The sequence below is a fragment of the Styela clava genome, chromosome 1 (assembly GCF_964204865.1).
Source record: "Styela clava chromosome 1, kaStyClav1.hap1.2, whole genome shotgun sequence".
NCBI classification, from domain to species: Eukaryota; Metazoa; Chordata; class Ascidiacea; order Stolidobranchia; family Styelidae; genus Styela; species Styela clava.
In genome coordinates, this window is record NC_135250.1 from 607637 (window position 1) to 629120 (window position 21484).

At 37.5% G+C, this 21484-nt stretch overlaps 1 protein-coding gene across 1 annotated transcript; it reads right to left on the reverse strand.

Moving 5' to 3' along the window:
- Window positions 1–167: 167 nt before the first annotated feature.
- Window positions 168–16017, reverse strand: LOC120341786 (uncharacterized). Its single transcript, XM_039410350.2, has 11 exons — window positions 15790–16017; window positions 11484–11596; window positions 9432–9550; window positions 8927–8986; window positions 7398–7502; window positions 6816–6989; window positions 4582–5978; window positions 3571–3621; window positions 2635–2760; window positions 1828–1929; window positions 168–1164 (listed from the first exon to the last, which is right to left on the reverse strand). Exons 1-11 carry the CDS (start codon window positions 15925–15927, stop codon window positions 1033–1035), a joined length of 2517 nt encoding a protein of 838 aa, XP_039266284.2. The 5' UTR covers window positions 15928–16017; the 3' UTR covers window positions 168–1032.
- Between the last annotated feature and the right edge of the window lie 5467 nt (window positions 16018–21484).

The window sequence follows — 21484 nt, forward strand, 5'->3', positions numbered from 1 at the left end:
GGAGAATGAGAGATGAAGAAGCATCAAAGAGTTTTTTGTTTTTAACCGCTCAGCACAACTCGACAGTTGTTGAACGATACTCACGCAAAATCCGTCTTTAAAGCCAATTTTAGAATACACTGGCCTGGTCATCCCATATTTAAATCATCGATTTCATTCGACACAAAGAAACAACGAAATTATATTACACAATATAGCATGTGAAAGTGCATAAATACATACATTGCAATACAATAGGCAAACAATATATAATGAAGCTTAAGCTAATGAATAGGTATCAGCCATGAGAAAAAAAATATTAAATAAGTGAACTGATAGAGAAGCTAGTCCAGTGACTGTTGGTTGGCAGGTTAGGGCAGGGTTTCTCAAAATTAGCTCATCTGGGAGTCATAGTTACCATAACTACGCGATAACGATCGATTCTCCTATGTCAAAATTTGAGAGTTCGAGTTGGGGTTATAGGCATCTCCCTAGCACTGCATCTACTTACTTCCAATGATACAAGTCATGTGCCATCCAAAGTCAAGTAAATCACGGGTGTTAACTTGAACCTTTTCCAGATAACCATCCCCCAAACTAATATCATGAGAACTAATATATTAGCAAAACAAATACTTTGTCTGTGTGAGTATTCAGTAGATGAATGGGCCCCATAAACAAAATTGGATACTTCTTGGGTAAACTTATGTGGACCAAGATGGCGGACACCGAAACGTAGTATGTGTGCAGGCCATAATTTCAGGTACAAATACTACGGGAGTCACTTGGCTAGTCCCAGAACTCGTAATAGAACTAAAATAGAGAAAATTAAAATAAAATTATGGCAAAACCCTAACCTGGTACACATACTACGTTAGAGTGTCCCCCATCTTGGTTCACATACTTCGGGAGTAACCAAAATACTTTTATTGGTGATTGCGAGTAGGGGGGAAGAAGCGGGGGGGACAGGAAAAGGTCTGTTTATTTGATGACCCAAGTCTTTGATGGATATTCGTTCTCCAACACTACGTAGAATATCGAAGCTGGCTTGTGTCATGTTTGTCCCATTAATTGATCAATTGCTAAAGCCTGATCGTTCTTGCTATTCTTCAATGCTTGACGAACGTCTTCCTCTTTGAATCCCATGTCCATCAGTTGACCGGCTTGTTGAAGATATTTGACAACCTATGGTGGATTAAGGAGTAGTATTAGAAGAAATAAATTAGGGTTAAATAATAAACAAGCACAGTGGTTCCCAAACTAGGGTCTATGGACATTTCGGGGTCAGTGAAGCACTTTCGAAGGGTCCGCGAAACAAATCTGTAATAAGGCTTGATAATACAAAAATAAAGTTCTCAAATTAGCGAATACACATTTGTCGCTTTTTGCTGCTTCGCAATCGCCGCGGGAGACGCCGGTTCTTCACTTTCTGTTTCGATTACGCTACCCCATTGTGACGTCACAGAGCTATGGGCATGTGACACCACAGTGAGAGTTCAATTCATGCCACAACAAGTTTATTAACGGCAGAGCTGTAGATGACGCTGCCCTTTTGAACGTTTACCAAAATTCAAAACAGACTGGTCATACTGTCATGTCATGAGAGTTGCGCTTTATATTCTTTTGTTCGTTTCACTATATGGCGTATTGGTTTTTGTTGTGTTCTTTTAATGTTTTGTTTCAGTGCATAAGGCCGGGAATCATTTATAAAATTGCAAGGGGTCCGTCATGGAATTTTTTTGAAAAAAGTTTGGAAACCACTGATTTAGCAATATGTAAGAAACTACCAACATTTGGAAGAGCTACTACTTTGTGAACTACTACTCTAGATCAATTGTTCAGACTCACCTCTTTACCGTCGTTCTGAAACATTTCCAACGCATCTTGCACCATTCTTGTTGAAAAACCTTGTTCAACGATTCGCTGCACGTCACACAGATGATCGACAACCTGAGAAAGATAAAATAGAAGTACAACCATTGGATAGAATCATTTTGTGTGGGTGCTATTGGAGAAGGCTGTAAAAATTTCTACATACATTTAGATTTTAATTAATTTAACTTTTTATCTTTATTAAAAATATATTAACTTTGAATTTTTAAAATAATATTAATGGTCCAGCCGCTTTTTAAGCTGGTTTTTAGGTTGAAGTTTGGAGCCATATTCACAAAGTATTCCAATAAAAAGTTAGAAATGTTTAAAAGTTGAAAATATATGTTTTCTTCACTTTCCCGAGTTTCTCCCTTTTGCATTAAAGCCCTCAAATTTTGTATTGAGCTATGAAATGAAATGTGGACTGTTCAGCTGCGAGTTTTCTTTGCAATATTTTCAAATACACCTTAAAATATTGTTATTCGCCCTTTCGTCTTGAGACCCCCGAAATATGAAATTTTGGGTTCTTCCGTAATATGTGTACCAGGTTAGGGTTAGGTCATAATTTTATCCTGATTTTCCTTATTTTAGTTCCATTAAGAGTTCGGGGACTGTCTAGCCAAGTGAATTTACCCCCTGCCCATGGGTCTCAGTCCCTTTATACAACTTGATGTAAAGTAGTCGAACAAAATTAATTACCTGCATATTGGTACATACACTTTTGGGGCGCCTAATTTCGTCCTGGATCTGATTATATAAATCGATAATCTCATGCCAACTCACCTCCTTAGCGTCAAGCCCATACTTCTGCATTGCACGGATCGTAGCCTCTGTATCAAATCCCATAGAGGTCACTGATTGGACAAACTCACGTTCTTCTGAAGACAGAGCAGCAAGAAGGAGAGAATTCTGAAGAGAAAATGCAAAAGATTTTAGAAATCACCATTAATAAAGATGAGGCCTTATTTTATATAGTTGCATTTCAAAATGTTACACATCGGCGCAGGTAAATTATGTGAACAAAGGATAGCGGACACCGGAACGTAGTATGTGTACCAGGTTGGGCCAAAATCTTATTCCCTAACCTGGTACACATACTACGTCCCAGTGTCCACCATCTTGGTTCACATATTATGGAAACCATTGTTAGGCTCTACATGGGAGTTAAACCCCGGATCCACTCAGGCTAATGAGATGTACAGAGTGCATTTCTATCGCTTAGTACAAAGTGCCGCACCGCTGGGCCCTTCAATTCCTAATACACCAGCTTCTTAGGATAGGATTTACATATTTATCCTGGGGGGGGGGGAGTCGATAAGACGGCTTATCCATTGGCGAACCACGGCCTCTCGTCCGGTTACCATTCCAAGTCGGGTATGGGATTAATAATATTGTTTGTTTTCGGAAGCATGGACTTGGTGGTGGAGGAAGCCGTAACCGACCAGCGGTTACGTGAACCACCCAACGACGGCGAGGAGTCCAGCAATCCTCTCGCACATAACCATCCCTGCATGGGATTCGAACCTGCGAACCCACGCAGAGTAATTAGAGGTGCGGTGGCGAGCGTATTCCTAACGCTTAGCCCGTTGAGCCACACCGCCGCGCCCTTCTAACAAATCGGTATTCACTTTGTTCAGCTAGGAAAGGCCCAATATGGCATATTTAACATGGTGGCCTTAATATTATTTTAGTTATTCATAGAAAAGAATCATAACTCACAGGCGATGGAGTTCTTGGTTTTGCAGATGCCGTATGATTCACAGATGAAGGCTGAAAATGAAATTATTATAGATTTAAAGAGAAGAAAAGCTCATATGCTATTCAGCAATAGTCGTATGAGGCTGAGAATCACAGATAGGATTTATGTACTTATTTTATGGCCTAATATCACGGTATGTCGTACAGTTACCTGTCCAAGCCAGTATGGAAATAGTTGATCATTCCAAATGGTTAGAATGAACCAATAGATGCACCATCATGTTTTATGTATTACTTGGAATTACTGTTAATAGCAATGAGTTGAAAATATTTAAACAAATTTCATAACGGAAATCAGCACATAAAGCTGAATTTAATTTTACTCCGAAGTAGTACCCATGGCTAGGTGGGAAATTACTTCAGACTCGGAGCTCGATGACACGAAGCCAGAGGTGGGTAAATTATGGCCCGTCGAAATGTTCCATTATGTGCCTCTGTTCGGAAATAAACATGTGATTGAATATTTGATATATTTTCAAATTAATGTTGATTGTTGACAGAGAAGTACGACTGGGTATAAATGGGACATTCAGTCCCGTTATTATCATGTATTTATTTTATTGGACCTACAATTCTATAAAACTTTTTCTTTTCTTAATTTAATGTTAATAAGATAAACTTGTGATGCGCCATGATTTGTACACAAAGAGTGTGCCTTGGTTCAGAAAGATGGGCTAGCTTTTAGTATAAAGAGTTCAGGGGTAGGCGGATTATGGCCCAAGGCCGGCCCACTTGTGTTTGCTGAAATTACAACTATATTTTTCCTGGATATGAAATCCCGTTCGACGAAAATAACGTCATAATGACCCCAATTCCATTGTTCTTTTTCTAATGGTTGTTGTAAATAAACTGTTTGTTTATATCAAGTTTTTAGCCGCCGGCCCAGTAACAAATTCTATTATATGTAATTGGCCCACTCCCGCACTAAACCGTCATGTTCAAATGAAAACAGACCAGCAAGCCTTCACTCACCTGAGATGTTGGTTTATTTATTTTAACTGGTATTGGATTTTTCGGCAAACTGCTCAATGCCTTGTTGATTGTTTCTTCAAACTTTGCTCGATCCTGACGTGATTTTGCAATAAAACTTATCTCAGGGGTCGACGATGACGTATTGGGGCCATTCTGGGTTTTTCTTGGAGGAGGAGGAGCCGGTCTCGAAACTGCTGGTTTTGTATTTGTGAACCCGACAACATTTGTCGTGGAGTTGAGTGTTACGCTGGGGCCGGTTGAATTAGGGAGAGCGTAAGGGGGGTACAAATGGCTATGTCCGGTTTGGGGTAAGTTTGATTGGGTACCGTTTGAAGAGGCTGTAACAGTAGATGGTTGAATTTTTGCTGGTATGGGGGGTAAACGTGCAGATGCTCCTGTTGGGTCACGAGGTGGGACGGGTGGGTTTGGGGGATCTTGTACCGTAGTTTGACCCAAATTGGGGTCAGAAATAGACCCAGGGGTTATGTTTACATAATTCCCAGCACCACCTGCTTGGGTGTTGCTCGATGAAATAGGGGGCAGCACAGTCGCACTCATTGAACTAAAGACAGCACCAAAACTTACAGGCAATAATTTTGTTCCTTGATTAGGGCGGTTAGAACCAGTTAAAACTGGATTGATCTGCCCTTGGCTTAGAATATTCTGGTTATAACCTGTTCCAGGTTGTTCTGGCTTGGGCATAGTTGACCTTGATAATATTGGGTTTATTGTCATTTCAGTGGATTGATTTGACTGGTTTATACCAGTTGGTACTGCAACTGACTGGCTTTGACTAGATGGAACTGGTTCAGGTGATTTTGCTGCTCTTGATGTGGGCCTTACTATTGAAGAATATACTGCAGTTGGATCTGCTGGGGGAGATCCGACCCCCTTTTGAGACATTTTTCGCTCAAATTGAATTTGGAGAGGAGATCTTTCCTCATTTGGGGGTACGGGATCTTTCGCAAACTCATAGACTGAACTTGTCTCACTTGTTGGCGACCTCATTGTGGGCCGATTGAGTTTTGTAGCGATTTCATTAACTTCTGACAAGCTAACGTTCTCGTACAAACCAGCTGTGTTTTTAGGCAAAGTGAATTCTGGTGAAGAGGTGCCATCTTGTGTACGTTTAATTTCCACATTTTCACAATCTTGTGTTTCTTCAGATGACGAAGATCTTGGGCTCTCGTTGTCTGATTTAACAATCGTCTTCAATTTTGAAGAGATTTCCGCAATATCAGATAAAAACGGGTTTGTCGATGACAATTTTGTATCTTCAGTGCCCTCTTGTGTATCGTTATCCAGAGATTCATGGCCATCTTCAACAGAAGGATAATTCGATGTTGTTGCCTCCTCATAGGATGGCAAAGTGAAATCGGTGTTTCGTGCTGGGGGCTCTGCAAGGAAAAATTGAATAATGTTCAATTAGACAAGAAAGTTCATTATGTGTGGCAACTAATGTTAAATCCATTATTTTTGGGAGATTCAAAATCATTCAAATTCGGCATTGCGTGCACAACTACCCCCATGAATAAGGTGGTTGTTATTTTTTTCATACTTTTGCTCCTAAATAATTGGCTCTATGATCCTTATTACGAGTGACTGCTGGAGCAAAGGATTCTTTTTTTTTACCCATTACGAATTACAAGAGTAAAATTTACCATCAAATTCTTCCATTTAATTCCACAATATTACGTATAATTCTTTAATGAGACTGTTAGCCTATTATTGTAATGGGGAAAGCTTTAAATCAGGGGTGTACAAGGTTTTTAGACCAAGAGCCAAAAGTTTTGCCCACCTAGACTGACGGGCCATGTAAGTGTGATGTAAAAAGTTTCATTTTATGAACAATATTTACAGTGTTACGAAAGCAAAATTGAATAAGCCTCGCCAAAACTAAATTTAATCGTAATTTTAACCAGTTCCTTGAGTTATTTCTCTTCTAAAACATATTTGGTTTTGTTTGGTTGTGGCAACATCAAGCGGGCCAAATTACATTACCCAATGGGCCGGTTTTGACCCGCAAGCCATGGTTTGCCCATCTCAGTTTTGAATTCTTGGTTGCAAAATTGACCCCAATGCATGTCAAGTTTGCCCCCTCCTCAACAGGTAACTTCAGCCCCCCAGGATTGAGAATTCCTGCACTAGAACCAAGTCCACTTAGTTAAATTTGAGTGAGTGCGATATTGCTCAAAACGTTTTATTATTGAAAAAACTGAAGTCCAAAAACTGACCAATCTTAATGTTTGAAAGAACAGTCTGTAGTTCAGCCATATCATCAATAGTCTTCAATTCCATGTTTGTAAAAGGATCCTGTTCTTTATCTTCAAAATCCACCCAGATCTGGTTTTGACCGGATAAAACCGGTTGTGCTTGGTTCAATCTGGCTTGATGTAAAGGTGATGAAACTGTATTAATGATAAAATGGAATATTTCACCAAAGTGTGGCAGTTTTTAATATGAAATATTCTAGTCAGTACTGTTATGGAAAAAGACAGGTGAAAGGGAATTACCCAGAAAGGGGTCATTGATGAAAAACTCTAAATATGATAGAAATTTCATTTATAAGTGGAAACCTCTGCGGTGTATGGATAGAAAAAAGCAGGTTGGTGGGACGACCCCAATTTTTTTTTTGGAAAGTGGGGTCACAATCTACAACTAAAGCAGAAAGGGTACTGATAGAACAGTTGAAAACAACCACTGACATATCAGGCAACTGACCAAAAACATAACAATCCATTTCTGGTTACAGAGATGCCATTAGAGAGCGTTGACTATTCAATTCAACACTGTCAGAAAAAACAACCATGGGTTACCTGGGGTTTTCCTTGCTGCTGGCAGTGGGGTCAGGATAGTTGTGTTCCCAACTTGCGAAAATGGATTTTTAGGAGGCAGAGGCGGTGGTTTGTCCTCTGAAGCACCTGGAATATAGAAATAGAATCTTGAACAATTATGGTCAACTATTTTCTTTATACGAGCATTTACCAGCAACCCAGGGAGAAATCTTGTTGTTTTTTGGGGGAGAAAATAGGGAAATATTACTCCATTTAAGGATCCATTTAAGGATGACGAAATACCGCAAATATACTTTGTAAAGAAAAATAAAGAGTTTTAAAAATATGCGAAGGGTGGAATATATCGAAAAGGTCAGGAACAGCTGGTTTATACAATATTTTATATGCATTTTACTCCATACATGGTTTTGCACAAGCAGCCTAAGATGAGGAGCTATTCATTATTTAAAAAAGACTGGGACCTAACCAATCTATTACACCCTGGGTAAATAAGATGGTGGGCATGGGATTGGAAACAGGATTTTTATCTCTGATGCCAGCATAGTTAAATAGCTAGTTCAGCAATCAAGCAACTAGGCCAGGGTGGTCCAGAGCCTGGCCCGTCGCTTCATTATCTGTGGCCTGCGTCACATTCGAAGAGTAATCAATAAATAACATTTTGTGTCGTTTCATAAAAAAAATAATTAATCAGGAAAATCTTTTGACATATTGTTACATCACTCACTGGATTGACTAGTGTTATGGCTAGCTGAGGCAACTAGCAAAGTTGAATGATGTGCTTAATAGTCTAAATTATTATCTGGCTTTCTATCTTTGGTCGGAAATATATGCTAACAATACAGGCATCATAGAAAACTAAAAATCGAATGCGGATTTTATTAGCCTGGGATGGCTATGTCTGATAACTATGTGTTTGCACAATGAAAGTGTTTGTTTTGTATTGCACTGTTTACCTATTCTTGGCAAAGTTTGTGGCCCGCGAACAATGCAAAAATAATTTTGTGACCCGCGGTGCCGACAGCCTTGGACCACCCTGAACTAGGCCATCGCGATAACGGGACATATGAAATAATAAAAAGTAAGCAGAAATTGTCAACATTGAATAGTTTAATATTTATAAAAATCCAAAATGGCTCGACCCAATCCAGAGTCATTTGGAACATATTCTAGAGAGAACGTAATACAATCATGCACAAACAGAACTTCGAGCATTTAACCAATTTTCTCCATTTTGATAGAAGTAATTAAGAATTTATGATTGTGTTTTTCGGTCACTCTGGTATATTCTGAAATATATGAAAAAAAGAAGATACCATATACTGTATCATATTGTTTGTGAGGTATTATTTTTTGTAAAAGTTCATATCGAGAGAAAAGCATGATCGCCTAAAGTTTATTAAAGAGTATGACTTCAGGAAAGATTCCAGTCCTCCAAAATTACATATGGCTAGATATCAGCAGGTGGCTCTTGTATGGGAAAAGAATACAAAAATTTTTTTATATATAACCGATGTTGCAGATAATAGATAAATAGTTAGCACAAGACTTACTGTCCGAAGTCGGCGATTCTCGATCTTGGTTCGGGCTATTTCTGTCTGGTGTTGTTGCACCTGGCATAAAAAAAGGAATCCATTAACACATTTAGCTGAGGGTTTGGGACCTAGCTGTAGTTTAGGCAAAATTGCAATCCCGCTATCAGTCCACTTTCAGTTGAAAGTTTGGGACTTTGGTTTGAGCAAACAAAGATAATCCATGTCGACCTTATTTATTAACATCTCTGGGTACTCCTGGAGTATGCGCACCAAGATGTCGCATAACCTGAACCCTAACCTGGTACACAACCTGAGTTCAGGCTGTGCGCCATCTTGGTGCGCATACTTCAAGAGGTCCCATCTCTGTTGCAAGTGTAAACATTTGCATAGTTCAGTGCAGGACGATTGCTTGCAAACTTGATAACCTGCAAAAAGCAGTTGCTTGTTTAAGGCCTTATTTAGAAATAAACAAAATTGGTCAGAATGTTTAAATAAAACATGAACTAAAATTTTATCCACTTACCATTTTCTTTGTTCTCTTGCTGCCTTCTCTTCTGTTCCAGGAATAATTCTCTTTGTCTTTGCAAAACTTCTCGCTGCCTTTCGATCATTTTTCCCATTTTTTGTTTCTCTAGATCAGCTCTAGGAATAAAGTATTGCAAAATAAAAATTTCAGAGTTTTTACAAAATTAATGGTTCCTGATTTAGTTTCAGAAATTAAGTATTGCCAACACAGCTTTTTTTTGCCAAGAAACGAGAAGGTAAAATTGATAATAATTTTTTTTGTAAAGGATTAACTTTGTGCATCAACCTGCATACCAGGCATATTTTGAGGATTGAGGACCTGAGGATTTTAAAGTCTCTCTCAATTTCTTTTGTTGCTTTTTCTGTGGCTGAAGAACTACCGCTTGAAAATTGACAGAAAGACCATATCGTAAAACAGATTCAACAAACACCCTCAGCGCTTTAACATGAATCCATGCACTGAACACTTCGCCAAAGTTGACCTTCAACCATCTTAATTAAGGTCCAAGCATTTTCTTTTTATCTGATTCAAGCTTACTCAGCTGATCTCGGTGTGCATTTAAATCTTGTTGATTATATTGAAACAAGAGTGGTTTCCGAAAAATTTAGCCGATGATAAAAATAAAAAATTGCTGTAAACCTGGTCGTTAAAAGATTAAGCCAACAGTTAACGAAAACGCCGTGCTTTCCCGACTCGCTCGAGGCATGTTCGCCTGTTTAGAATCACTTAATCATATTCAAACTCTGGTTACAAAGCCAGGTATACAATTAGTTAATCAGCTAGCTAATTCACATGCTTGATTTTGGTAGACTCTATCAATATGTTGCTCAAGTTAATACTCAAGCGAGACAGCATAATACCGCAGCCCCGGGTGTTGAATAAGCAATCCAATGTAAAGCATGTTTACCCAATTTTTATTGTACTAAAATAAATTAAAATTATCGTAAAAATAACGCAAGTGGCAGTACTGCTATAGAGTGGAGTCAGTGCTGCAAGAACAGCTCAACTTAATATTACTTCGCAAAACAACACATCAAAACTTGATATTATAATCAAACAGTTTAAAGTACATTTTTATATCCCCAGATTGCCGTAGTATTTTATAGTAGCAGTGAATAAGTCTAACACAGAGGTCGGGAACCCATGGCTCGCGAGCCATATATGGCTCTTTTGATGACGACATATGGCTTCCTGAAAACTTCAATATTCTTAGGCTAAGCTTACTATTGTTACAAGATTTATCTTTTATAGCCAAATTTGGCAGAAAATTCGCCAACACGTTGAAGAGCGTTGTGCGCATGTCTATATTATGTGAGATAATTGCCAGAGAGGCAGGCATTGTGACAAAACTAGGGGATTCTGGAACATATTTTGTGATATGAGGAGAGTCGCGGAGCAATAGAAGTATTCCATTCGTTTATACTGTTTATTTGTAATATTCAAATTGGTCTAGCAAAGCACTACGAAGATGCCCAAAAGAAAGTTTTGCAAAGTTGCAATATCAACTTGTGGTGCATGTGAGCTGTCGTTCAGGCGTCCCTCAACGACAACATGCAGCACCAGAAATCACCTTAATTTGTTAACAGTATTTACATTGTACGATGTGTTGAATGTGTTGAATATTGGGTCAAAATACAAAACATGATCAGCCTACTTTGATTAGGGAATGAAAAATGATATATGGCTCGCACCGAAAAGCAATTGAAAATATGTACCTTTCATTCCCCTGATCTCTGATCTAACATATTAACCACTCTAGGCCATAAGTTCTAAAAGTGCCCCATACAAAGCCCCAAGGCTCCGCAAGAGAAACCGAGGCGAGGGCTCCTACCAACTGTTCGTTTTTTTATTGAAATACTGACTTGGTTAATTTTGTAACTGCTCAAATTTGACAACATTAGCGCCGAAATGTGGCAACAAGACGGTATTCCAATATGACATTATCTAGGCCCCAATGGATAGTTTAACATCAGGAGTTTGATAAATCTTGCACTAGGCCATCATGCCCACCAAGAAATGCTTATCATTATATGATAAAAACTATGGTACCTCCTTTTCAAAGACTGCTGTCTTCTTTTCTCTTCTTGTTCGGCCATTTTTCTTTCAGAAGTTCGCCTCTCTTCAATTCTTGATAAAACATTTCGCTCTTTGCTAAAGTCATACTGGAAAATAAAAAATACTGGAACATAAAAAAAAACAAATGATTTTTAGATTAATAGGCCTACAGAATAAAAGAAATTATTAAAAACAAAGACTTTCTTCATCGACAATCAGGGATGGCCAATTCGAATAAAGTATTCGAATATCTCGTCATTCGAATATGGGAATTAGCCTTCATAAGAATATCGAATATTTGTGTGACGTCACACATTTTCGGCCGACGCCGCTTCCAAGACGTTTACGTTGAATGAAAATATTCTCGATAGAAACATGCGCGTGATTGTTTTCATCACTCATCAGCGTAACGTGTTATTTAGGCCGTAAACGTCTTTACGTTTGTGTTATTTTCTCTAAAACGAAAATTTTCCACAAATTTGTTCCACGATAACGATAACAATTATTTTATTTTTGTACGCGCACAGATCATCGGCGGCGAGTTTCTAAAGACAATGCAACTTTTTGATTGAAAAGCGGCAATTTAAAATACTGAAAATAAAACCGCAAACAATATACGTTTTATTGAGGCCCGCGAAAATTTATAAAACGCTTTTCTAGGCTGTGAAAATCGCAAAATTTCGTGGGCCTACCGTACACATTCTGTTTGGTCGGGCGTTAAGAAACATATCGTCACGAATTGAGAGCGGGATTTGCCTGATTATTCATTGCTTTAAATTGCCGTCGAATATTTTCGTGTTAACATTATACAAGGTTTGAAACGCGACATTTTCCCGGGTTGTGAGGATGTATATAATATAATTAATCTTAAAGTATATTCAATCAATTTTATTGTGATGAAATAAATTTTACTCTGAGATGTTACAGCAGATTTATGGATTTTTCAAACGGTTTTATCTAAAAATAATCAGAGTGTCAGCATTTCGATTGAGCGGAGTCATTGTTAACAAGTAGGCCTACATCTAAATATTCGCCGAATTCGCAAAATACGGATCTGAACATTATTTAATCGGGCAGTTTACCACACGTTTTTATTCCTATGATCGCGGATTGCAATGGTATATAAGAGTGGTGAGGATTTTATTTTGTCGACGCAACCGCAGGTTAAATTGAAGACAATTAAATTAATAAAGCAAGACATTTTAAATATGCCCGTATCGGTCACGAATTCATCACTTTGCACAACAGAAAAATATATATTCGTTGTTATATCATTTGTTGTAAAAGTCGACTCTTTTAACAGGTGGCATAATCGCGGCGATGAATATGTATTTTTAATTTACTGCTAAACTTTATATGTATATTCATTGTATGAAATGAATTATACACTACTCTTAACAGGATTTTCTATCATTATTTGAGAATTTTCTATCGGCGATACAGAGTTGGCAAGATTGCACGGCTGGCAGTGGTGGTCATCTATTCTCTATTAATTTATTACATTAACATGTTACACATATTAACAATATGGTTCACATAAATTGATATACAAATATACTGGTAGGTAGTAGAATACTCTAAGCTTAAATATTAGAATTTTTTAAAGGCATAATGGATTTTCGATTGTTGTTGCTTGTTTCAGTTGCCTGTATTGCCAATAAATTTGATTACTCACAGAAAATATACACAATTATCTGAATACAAGTAGTATTTTTGTCAATAGACTTGACTATTATCGTAATATCATGGTACCAATGATAGAAAGCGTCAGACAACTCCTTGGCTATCTTTTCATATGGTCATTTGTACAAAGTGAATAATTTTAATAAACTGACTGTGTCACAAGTTGCTATTATTTTTTATTGATAGCTATAAACTATCAATTACTTTGTGTACATATACTGTTGGTTTGTGGCTTTATTCTGATATTTCTATTGAAGCTTATCTCCTAATTTACTGGGTTTTAATAAACTAAAACAAAAATGTATTATTTTCGATTTTAGAATGTATTCGGAATTCCAGATTCGAAAACATTATTTTAGAATGTATTCGGAATAGTTTAGTATTCGAAAATGGCCATCCCTGTCGACAATGTAATATAACAGTAGGCTATTGATAAAAATATTCAACATTTAATTAATACCAGGAAATATCTGAGTCACTTCAGTGTCATTATCCCACATTAATTAGTCATACCAAGTTGATTACGGTAGTTGGTTATTAAGTAATTGCTTCTCCCTCCACGCTGAAATACATTTTTCTTTTATTATACTTTACTTTGTTTGTTGATGTTGTATTTTCGGTGTGTGAAAAATGAACTGCTGACTAATAGTATGTGGCAATTAGTGGCGTGTATCATACATGGTTCCTAAAGTTCGAGCAGCTCTTGGTAGCTCGAAGATCTTACTTTCGAGTGACTGCATATGTTTTTCGTTTGGGCGAAATTTCTTATGAAAACTAAATAATAGCATATGCAACACCTGTGCATATAATCAATACAAGAACAGGATGATTTAAATAAATAAACAGGAAATATAGGGTATTGATTAGGGTGGGATGTTTGAAACTAAACGGATACATTCCATATATAAACAATTCCTTTATTAAGGAATTATGTGAAATATTTTCATTAGTGAATTTGCCATCTTGAGCATTTCACTTTTGATGGTCAGACAAAAAATGGACAAAAAAGTATTTGTACCAATGTGGAGGTAACTCATTTTCTTTGCCTACTTTACATCAAGTTGTGTAAAGGGACTGAAACCTATGGGCAGGGGGATATTCACTTGGCTAACGCAGACAGTCCCTGAACTCGTAATAGAACTGAAATAAGAAAAATCAGAATAAAATTATGGCCTAACCCTAACCAGGTACACATACTTTGGGAGTACCAAAAAATGAATCCAGTTCACGATCTGACACTGCGGAAAGAGCCCTAATAACAATTACGTTTATCTAACCCAGTGGTCTACAACCTTTTTAATGAAAAGAATCCCACATTAAACATTCCAGAGGCTTGGGAAACCTCGGTTCAATAGTTTTTTATTGTCTGAATTGTATGAACTATAAATAATATATAAAAGCAAACCTAATACTGGCAAAACAAAACGATCTTTTGGGTATCGCAAATTTAATAATGGTGGCAAACATAAAATATATAGGGATACACATTTTGATAGACTATCTTGGATTTGAAGATAAACTTGTGAAACCCCTTGAATGTACTGCCAGGGCAGAACCCTTGGGTAAAGCAAACTGTGGTTCAGTTGGGAAACCAAACTGTGGTTCAGTTGGGAAACGCACTGATCTAAACTATTTTGCATTGCCGAATTAAATTTTCATGAATTTACAATAGATTGACAGATTTTCAGAATATACTCATTATTACATATTATTTCACTATGTATTCTGAATTGAAGAGCTTCGCTTTTTATAAACATGTGATTACAAGTACGCTTACAAAATAAACAATATCCAGTTACAAATAATAATAATGATATTATGCAATGTTACATAACCAGAAATCTTCCAAACAAAATGAACTATAGATGATCGACCAACAGAGACAAATCATAGTCAATAGGCAGGGATGGTCGAGAATAGTTTCCATATATTGAATCGGGCCTATTGTTCTGAAGAGAGTTCAACAGGTAACATACGTCAATATGTATTAAGTGAGTTTGATGTTGGAAATGCAGGAAAGTTGAGATAAACAATGATTTGATTTAGTTCTCAATTTTTTACAATTCAAAAGGACGGCACCCTTTTACGTTATACTGAGATGAGTGAGATACTCGATAATTTTTCGAATAAAAATTACGAGAGTGAGAGAGAGTATCACGAGAGAATTTGAAAGTTTTGAATGAAAAAGCGTCGACGGGAGAGAATTTTGGTCCTGTGAAGGCGACGCACGTAACAAATGATTTATATTTATGCCAACAAATTTTGCGAGATGTTATGCGTCTACCGTCGTGCCATCTGCCCTGTGACAAATGGAGTGTTTGTTGTATGAATCTAAATATCTTGGAATCAGAAAGCTGAGCCTCACTGTATATAGCCATGTCAAGTATTCTGTCTGTATTGTCCTTTATAGGGGAACTTATATTGTTTGTTTCTCACCAGTTGTACACATGCTTATAATGTATAAGCCTGAAAGACTAGGATGGGGAGCCGGAACAGAAGCGGGAGCCGAGGCGGAGGCTGGAGTCATTGTTATTTCTAACCAGCCCCCCAGCCCTGCTGCAAGCAATCACTCTAAATATTAACAATGAAAAATTTTAAATCCTACAATTGACCTTACCTCACTTTGAAGAAGAAGATTAGTTGGATCTTTCATTCGAAAATCGGATGATAATTCCTCAATTTTTGGAGGATCCAGAACATCTGAGATTTTAAACTCGATTCCATCGAGTGTGACGAACGATGAAGTGAACGACATCCTTGTAAAATATCCCGATGTCTTTGTCGTTTCAAAACGTTGATTAGTTTTAACACATTGTGAAAATTTCTGTGAAAATATAATAGTAGTAAGTAGGGCAGAGTTCTCAGATTATAAGATGTTCCAACATTCAATTCAATGGACAATTTTTCTCAGAAACCAGGGTGTCTTGGCGTGACAGCAGATGCGTCAGATCGGGCCATGCTTATCTCAATGCTAATCTGAATTAATTGGGACGTGCGCTGACAGTCACATGACCAAATTGAGGTTTTATGCTAGAAACTCTCGGATGCTACAGTGAAATTGTTTTTACTTCGATAAATCAGATATTTTTTTCTAACCAATCCAATAGTAATGTTTTAGATTGCACTTCCTTTTAGTCTGTTTCACAGTGTCAGTTTTTGCAATTTGTGCCAGTATGAAGGCCCAGACTGTCTTGTAAAAAAGGGGTTTGCAATCACTGTTATAATTGATGTCTTTTAACATTGGAATTATTCTTGGAATAACATTGGACTATTCTTGGAATTGGAGAACTGTGCCGTATGGGTACTGTTAAATCAGTGGCATATACACTTATATCAGTGTTGGAATATGGTTATCACTAGTGTTGAGTCGAGTCATTGACTTTTCACGAGTTGGTTTGATTTACCATTCACCGTATCTGATTAGTATAGTACCACAAGTACTACTGGTGGCCAAATAATCTTTGTCTATGTCCTAACCCCCGTCTGACCTTGTCATCTAACAGTCTTTTAAAACGCACAGGCGATTACCCGAAATCGAGCAGGCTCAATATCAAACTCTCGTAAAACTTCCTTTTCTCGTTGGATCATTTCTCTATTTCGGGTGATCTTGATTGACCGCCCGCATATTTTTCGGGTCTTATAACATCACTGTGATGCCGTAGAGCGGTGGTGCGCCCAACGAGAGGGGCGTAGACAATTTTTTAAGGGGGCGTCAAGCTAAATAAAATTATTTGTTAGAATTGATCTTGCCTGTCTTATTTTGTATATTTACATTTCGTTATTTTGTATATTTACGCTCCATCAACATATTTACCACGTGTTTTTGAATAAAACATACTTCGTCTTACTATCTGTTATTTTCGAGTTATTGTTAGCTAAATATTTTTGAGGTGGGACGCGAGAGTTGACAAATTCTAAAAATGGGGGCGCGGCTAAAAAAGTTTGAGAACCACTGTCGTAGATGGGGGCAAGAAATTACATTCACAAAAATGGTTACGCCATGCTTTGACCCTTAATCTTTATCCCGGCTTCTCAAACAAACCCCACAAACTGAAAAAGAACTACAGAACTAAACACAGTAGAGAATCGACCGACAGGCTGATCGGGGCATTAGGTTCTGCATACAGGCATACATCGGTAAATATAAAGCAATGTCTGAATGTAGTAAATCTTCTGGTCTGAAATTTCCAAAATATAAAGTGAAATGTAAAAACACTGAATCAAGGAAACAACCTCTACAGCTCTGGGCCACACGCAGCAATTTTTATATTAATTTTGCCAAATTTGTTTTTTTTTGTGAAGTTGACTGTTTGCATTTTGGTTGACAAAATGACAAATATCTATCTCTTTTCTATACGGAACCAGGTTCTGTGGATTGAATCAGTATTGCACTTGATTAAAGTGTAGTATAATGGGGTCTGGTATAGTTTAGTACCACATGTACTTCTAGTTGACCTGGCTCAACAATTTTTGCATATGTCAATCCTAACCCCCACCTGACTACGTCACAGAAAAATTACGTCATTTCGACGTCACAGTGGCGTAATAATGCCCACCGAAGTATGCGGATGGTCATCCAAAACGCGCAGACGATCACCCGAAATCGAGCAATCAATTTCTCCCGTTTTCTCGTCACAACGATCACGATAGGAGAGAGATCGTCGGCTTCAGCAAGTTCGTTATCGGCGGCGCAGATGCCATCGTAATTATACTTTGGCAATCCCTATGACGTGATGGTGACGTCGTAGTGACGTAATTTTTGGATGGCACAGTCAGGTGGTTAGGAATAGCATATGCAAAATTCGTTACGCTACGCCCACCCGAAGTACTTGTGGTACTAAACTATGCTAGACCCGTATAATGTATATATATACAATATTTACACATGCCCTCTGAACTATACAATAAATCTAATGTAAAGTGTTGGATAGTAGAAAATTTTTTTATCAGCGGACTCATTCATTCATTTTTCTGTCTTTATTTTATAATTTCATAATGTGATAATCCATGCTGACAGTTTGATCACAGCGTAAATAAAATGGTCGGGAGCCTCGGTGACCTGTAAAGGTCTTGCATACTGACCATCACAATTCAATGTTTAAACATCCACTGCACTGTATTTTCATGAAAATCTGTACTCTTGTCCTTTTTTGACATTGTTTTGTGGGAATAAAATCTCTCTCTCTCGTCCCGAAGCTATAAACATATCTGTGCCTTCAAACATAAACTAACCGGAGGGACACCGTTTGCGAAATTGTATATTTAATCTAAACGATAAAGACCCTAACTAAACCCATGTCATTCCCTCTAAAACCTGAAACGGTAAAACCCATGACTAAACAAACTACCAGCTGATAAAAAAAATTACCAAAAAAAGCGGACCAGAAATTCTCAAGCATTTCAACGTGCATGGATAAGACAGTTTTTTACTTCCGAAGCAAACTAACGAATTATAGCGGTGTGTGATCAATTTTATGGTTAAAATTCAATTCATTACAATACAAATATCTTGTGCATATACAATGTAGGCACCTATGATTATAGAGGTGATAGTCATTGAATTGACTTGGTTTTTCCACCAACGTAATTTTATATAAAGCAGGTCAATATTGTGTATATTCGCTTGGGTGGTGACCAACTTCGATGACCCATAGATCACATAACCACCATCAGTCTATACGGGAAATTTCGATCTTCATGAATTTTGTTCATCTCTTATCGTCTGATCGATGAATGATAATATAATGGCAACCAAATCTTATGAATGCTTGCATGGGCGGTAGTTGACTTTGATTATTCAGACGTCGTATTTCAGTCTGACCAAACACACGAAAAATTAAGAATATTACAAGTAATAATTTGTCTGTTAACAATTTTTGGGTCGATGAATCATAATAAACTCTTTGTAATTGCCTAATGAATTGGAGCCATATTTTACACGAAAAACAGCTAAAAACTTTTTCTGATTTCACTATGCCAGATCCTAATTTACAATTTCGATCTCGTTATCAAGTTGTGCTGTATTATATACGAATATCAACATTCAAAAAATTTTGTATTAATTTTTATTTGTACATGTAATATAATATGTATTGCATATTGCATATATCGTACAAACTATTATTAGCATTACTGAAAGAACGCCTAAACTTTAAAGGAGTTGCACTAACATATATGGCATCATTAAAATGTAACACTAGCGCGTTGACTTTCGCTGGCAAAAAGGTCGGAGCTCTGCTCGACGGATGGACGGCGGCGTTCAGCGTTTTCGCGAGTTTATTGACGAATCTGTAGTTCAATGGTTTGACACATTTAAGTTTCAGCTGCGTTTTCTTCACCTTGTCGGTACTTTACGAGCTATTAGGTAATAAAACTCCAGTGCACAATGTTACCATAGTCTTAAAGTCAGGGGAGAGCTCAATCTGTGGATGTATTTCAGGATTTTGCAGCAACAAAACCAATGGCATAGTGAAAGTATCAATACCCTGATACCCTAAAAATTGTTGGGTCTCGTTTAGTTTTGTACCTAACGTACTTCTAGTGGGCGTAGCATAACAATTTTTTGATATGTCAATCCTAACCCCCATCTGACTACTCCAAAAATTACGTCACTACGACATCACAATTACGTCATAGAGCTTGCCAAATATACGTACGCTTGCCCGAAATAGCATTGGTGCCCACGATAAAGAACTGACTGATGTTATCGGTCTCTCTCCTATTGGAATCGTTGCGACGAGAGAAATAACTGTTAGATTTTGGGTGCTCGTTTGGGTCTAGTATAGTTTGGTACCGTAAAACCGGCTAACTTCGGATGGTTTCACTATACTTCAATCAATATCTCTGCCGTTTGTTGTCCAATTCGCGTCAGATTTGGAATATATTACATTGATGCAATTCTCTGCACATGCATTTAATTTTCTCGTCAATCGGATCGTTTTTTCTATCTTAATTGTCTCATTTTTCACTACACCACTAAATATCTAACTTCGGATGGGGAATCACCTCCATGCGTCACCGCAACTCGAGCGAAAATTGCGTGCGCGAAGTTAAAACACGCTTTACGTCGTTGCGAAAATGCCAGATGTTCAATCCACGTCGCGAGTGGCGGTGATAATGATGACCGTTGGATTTCTAGTGCGGCACTTTCAAGTTGTTTTTATACTAAAATGTCTCGTTTTATTTTTTATTATCGTAACTTTAGATCCGAATATTCACCGATCATAGCCGATAATGTTTGGATAGCGAAGTCGCACGATAAATATTATTGAGCATGCATATGACCGGATTCTTTACTAAATTGACCTATTAAAATGTCCGCCGTGCATAAATCACGACAAAACACCGATTTGGCAAAAATTACTTTAGTTAAATTCATTAAACAGAACTCACTTGCAAGTGTTGCAACAATGATTCTTGTTATTTATCGCTGATTATATATTTTATATTTACGCAACATTTCTTGACTGCTTACAATTTTTCTATTTTAAACCATGCTGCCGTTCCAAATGGTGGAATTTGAATCGACAAATCGAACGAAAATATTCTTCGTTAATTGCCATTTCAATAAATTTAATTAAATTACATTTCCAACATTTGACGGCATGAATTTAAGATCCACAGGAAACTGTTGATGTGTATATTTTAGCCGATATTGATCCAATCGAACAAAATATCGCTGTCATTTTCAAATATACGCCAACTCGTCGGTGCCCGAATGTTTGGCGTCAAATCTGTAACGGCGACGCAACATGACGTCGTCTTCGAAGCGAGCGACGTCAGGGTGACGTCGGTTCAATGTGTGCGTCAAATTCTATTATTTTGATGTAAAAAGAATATTTGAATTTTAATTGTTTCTCGAGTCTCCTGCGACATCTCGCGATCAGTCTAATTTTGTATATACATTGGTAACGCCCTCTATCGAATGACGGTGTTTTGACGAAGTTAGCGTAGTTAGAAGTCACGATTTGAGCCGCTCGAAAACGGAGTGTCAATTTTTTGCTAAAACGTGATTTTTCAATCAAAAAATAAATAAAACTGTGCAGTTGATCATGATAACAGATTTAGATATATAAGGACTCAGTATAGAACCTGCCAGAAGCACAATTTGACGCAATTTGGTCGAGATATAAACAATTGAAAATTTCATCCGAAGTTACAAGGCATCCGAAGTTAGCCGGTTTTACGGTACCACAAGTACTTCCAGTGGGCATACGGTAGCATAACGAATTTTGCATATGCTATTCCTAACCCCCACCTGACTATGCCATCCAAAAATTATGTCACTACGACGTCATCATTGCGTCATACAG

Coding starts and splice junctions, on each gene's coding strand:
- LOC120341786 (XM_039410350.2), bottom strand. CDS start 15,927: ATGTCGTTCACTTCATCGTTCGTCACACTCGATGGAATCGAGTTTAAA. Junction 6,990..7,397: donor AGCAGCAAGGAAAACCCCAG/GTAACCCATGGT, acceptor TCATTAATACAG/TTTCATCACCTTTACATCAA. Junction 2,761..3,570: donor AACCAAGAACTCCATCGCCT/GTGAGTTATGAT, acceptor TTTTCTCTTCAG/AATTCTCTCCTTCTTGCTGC.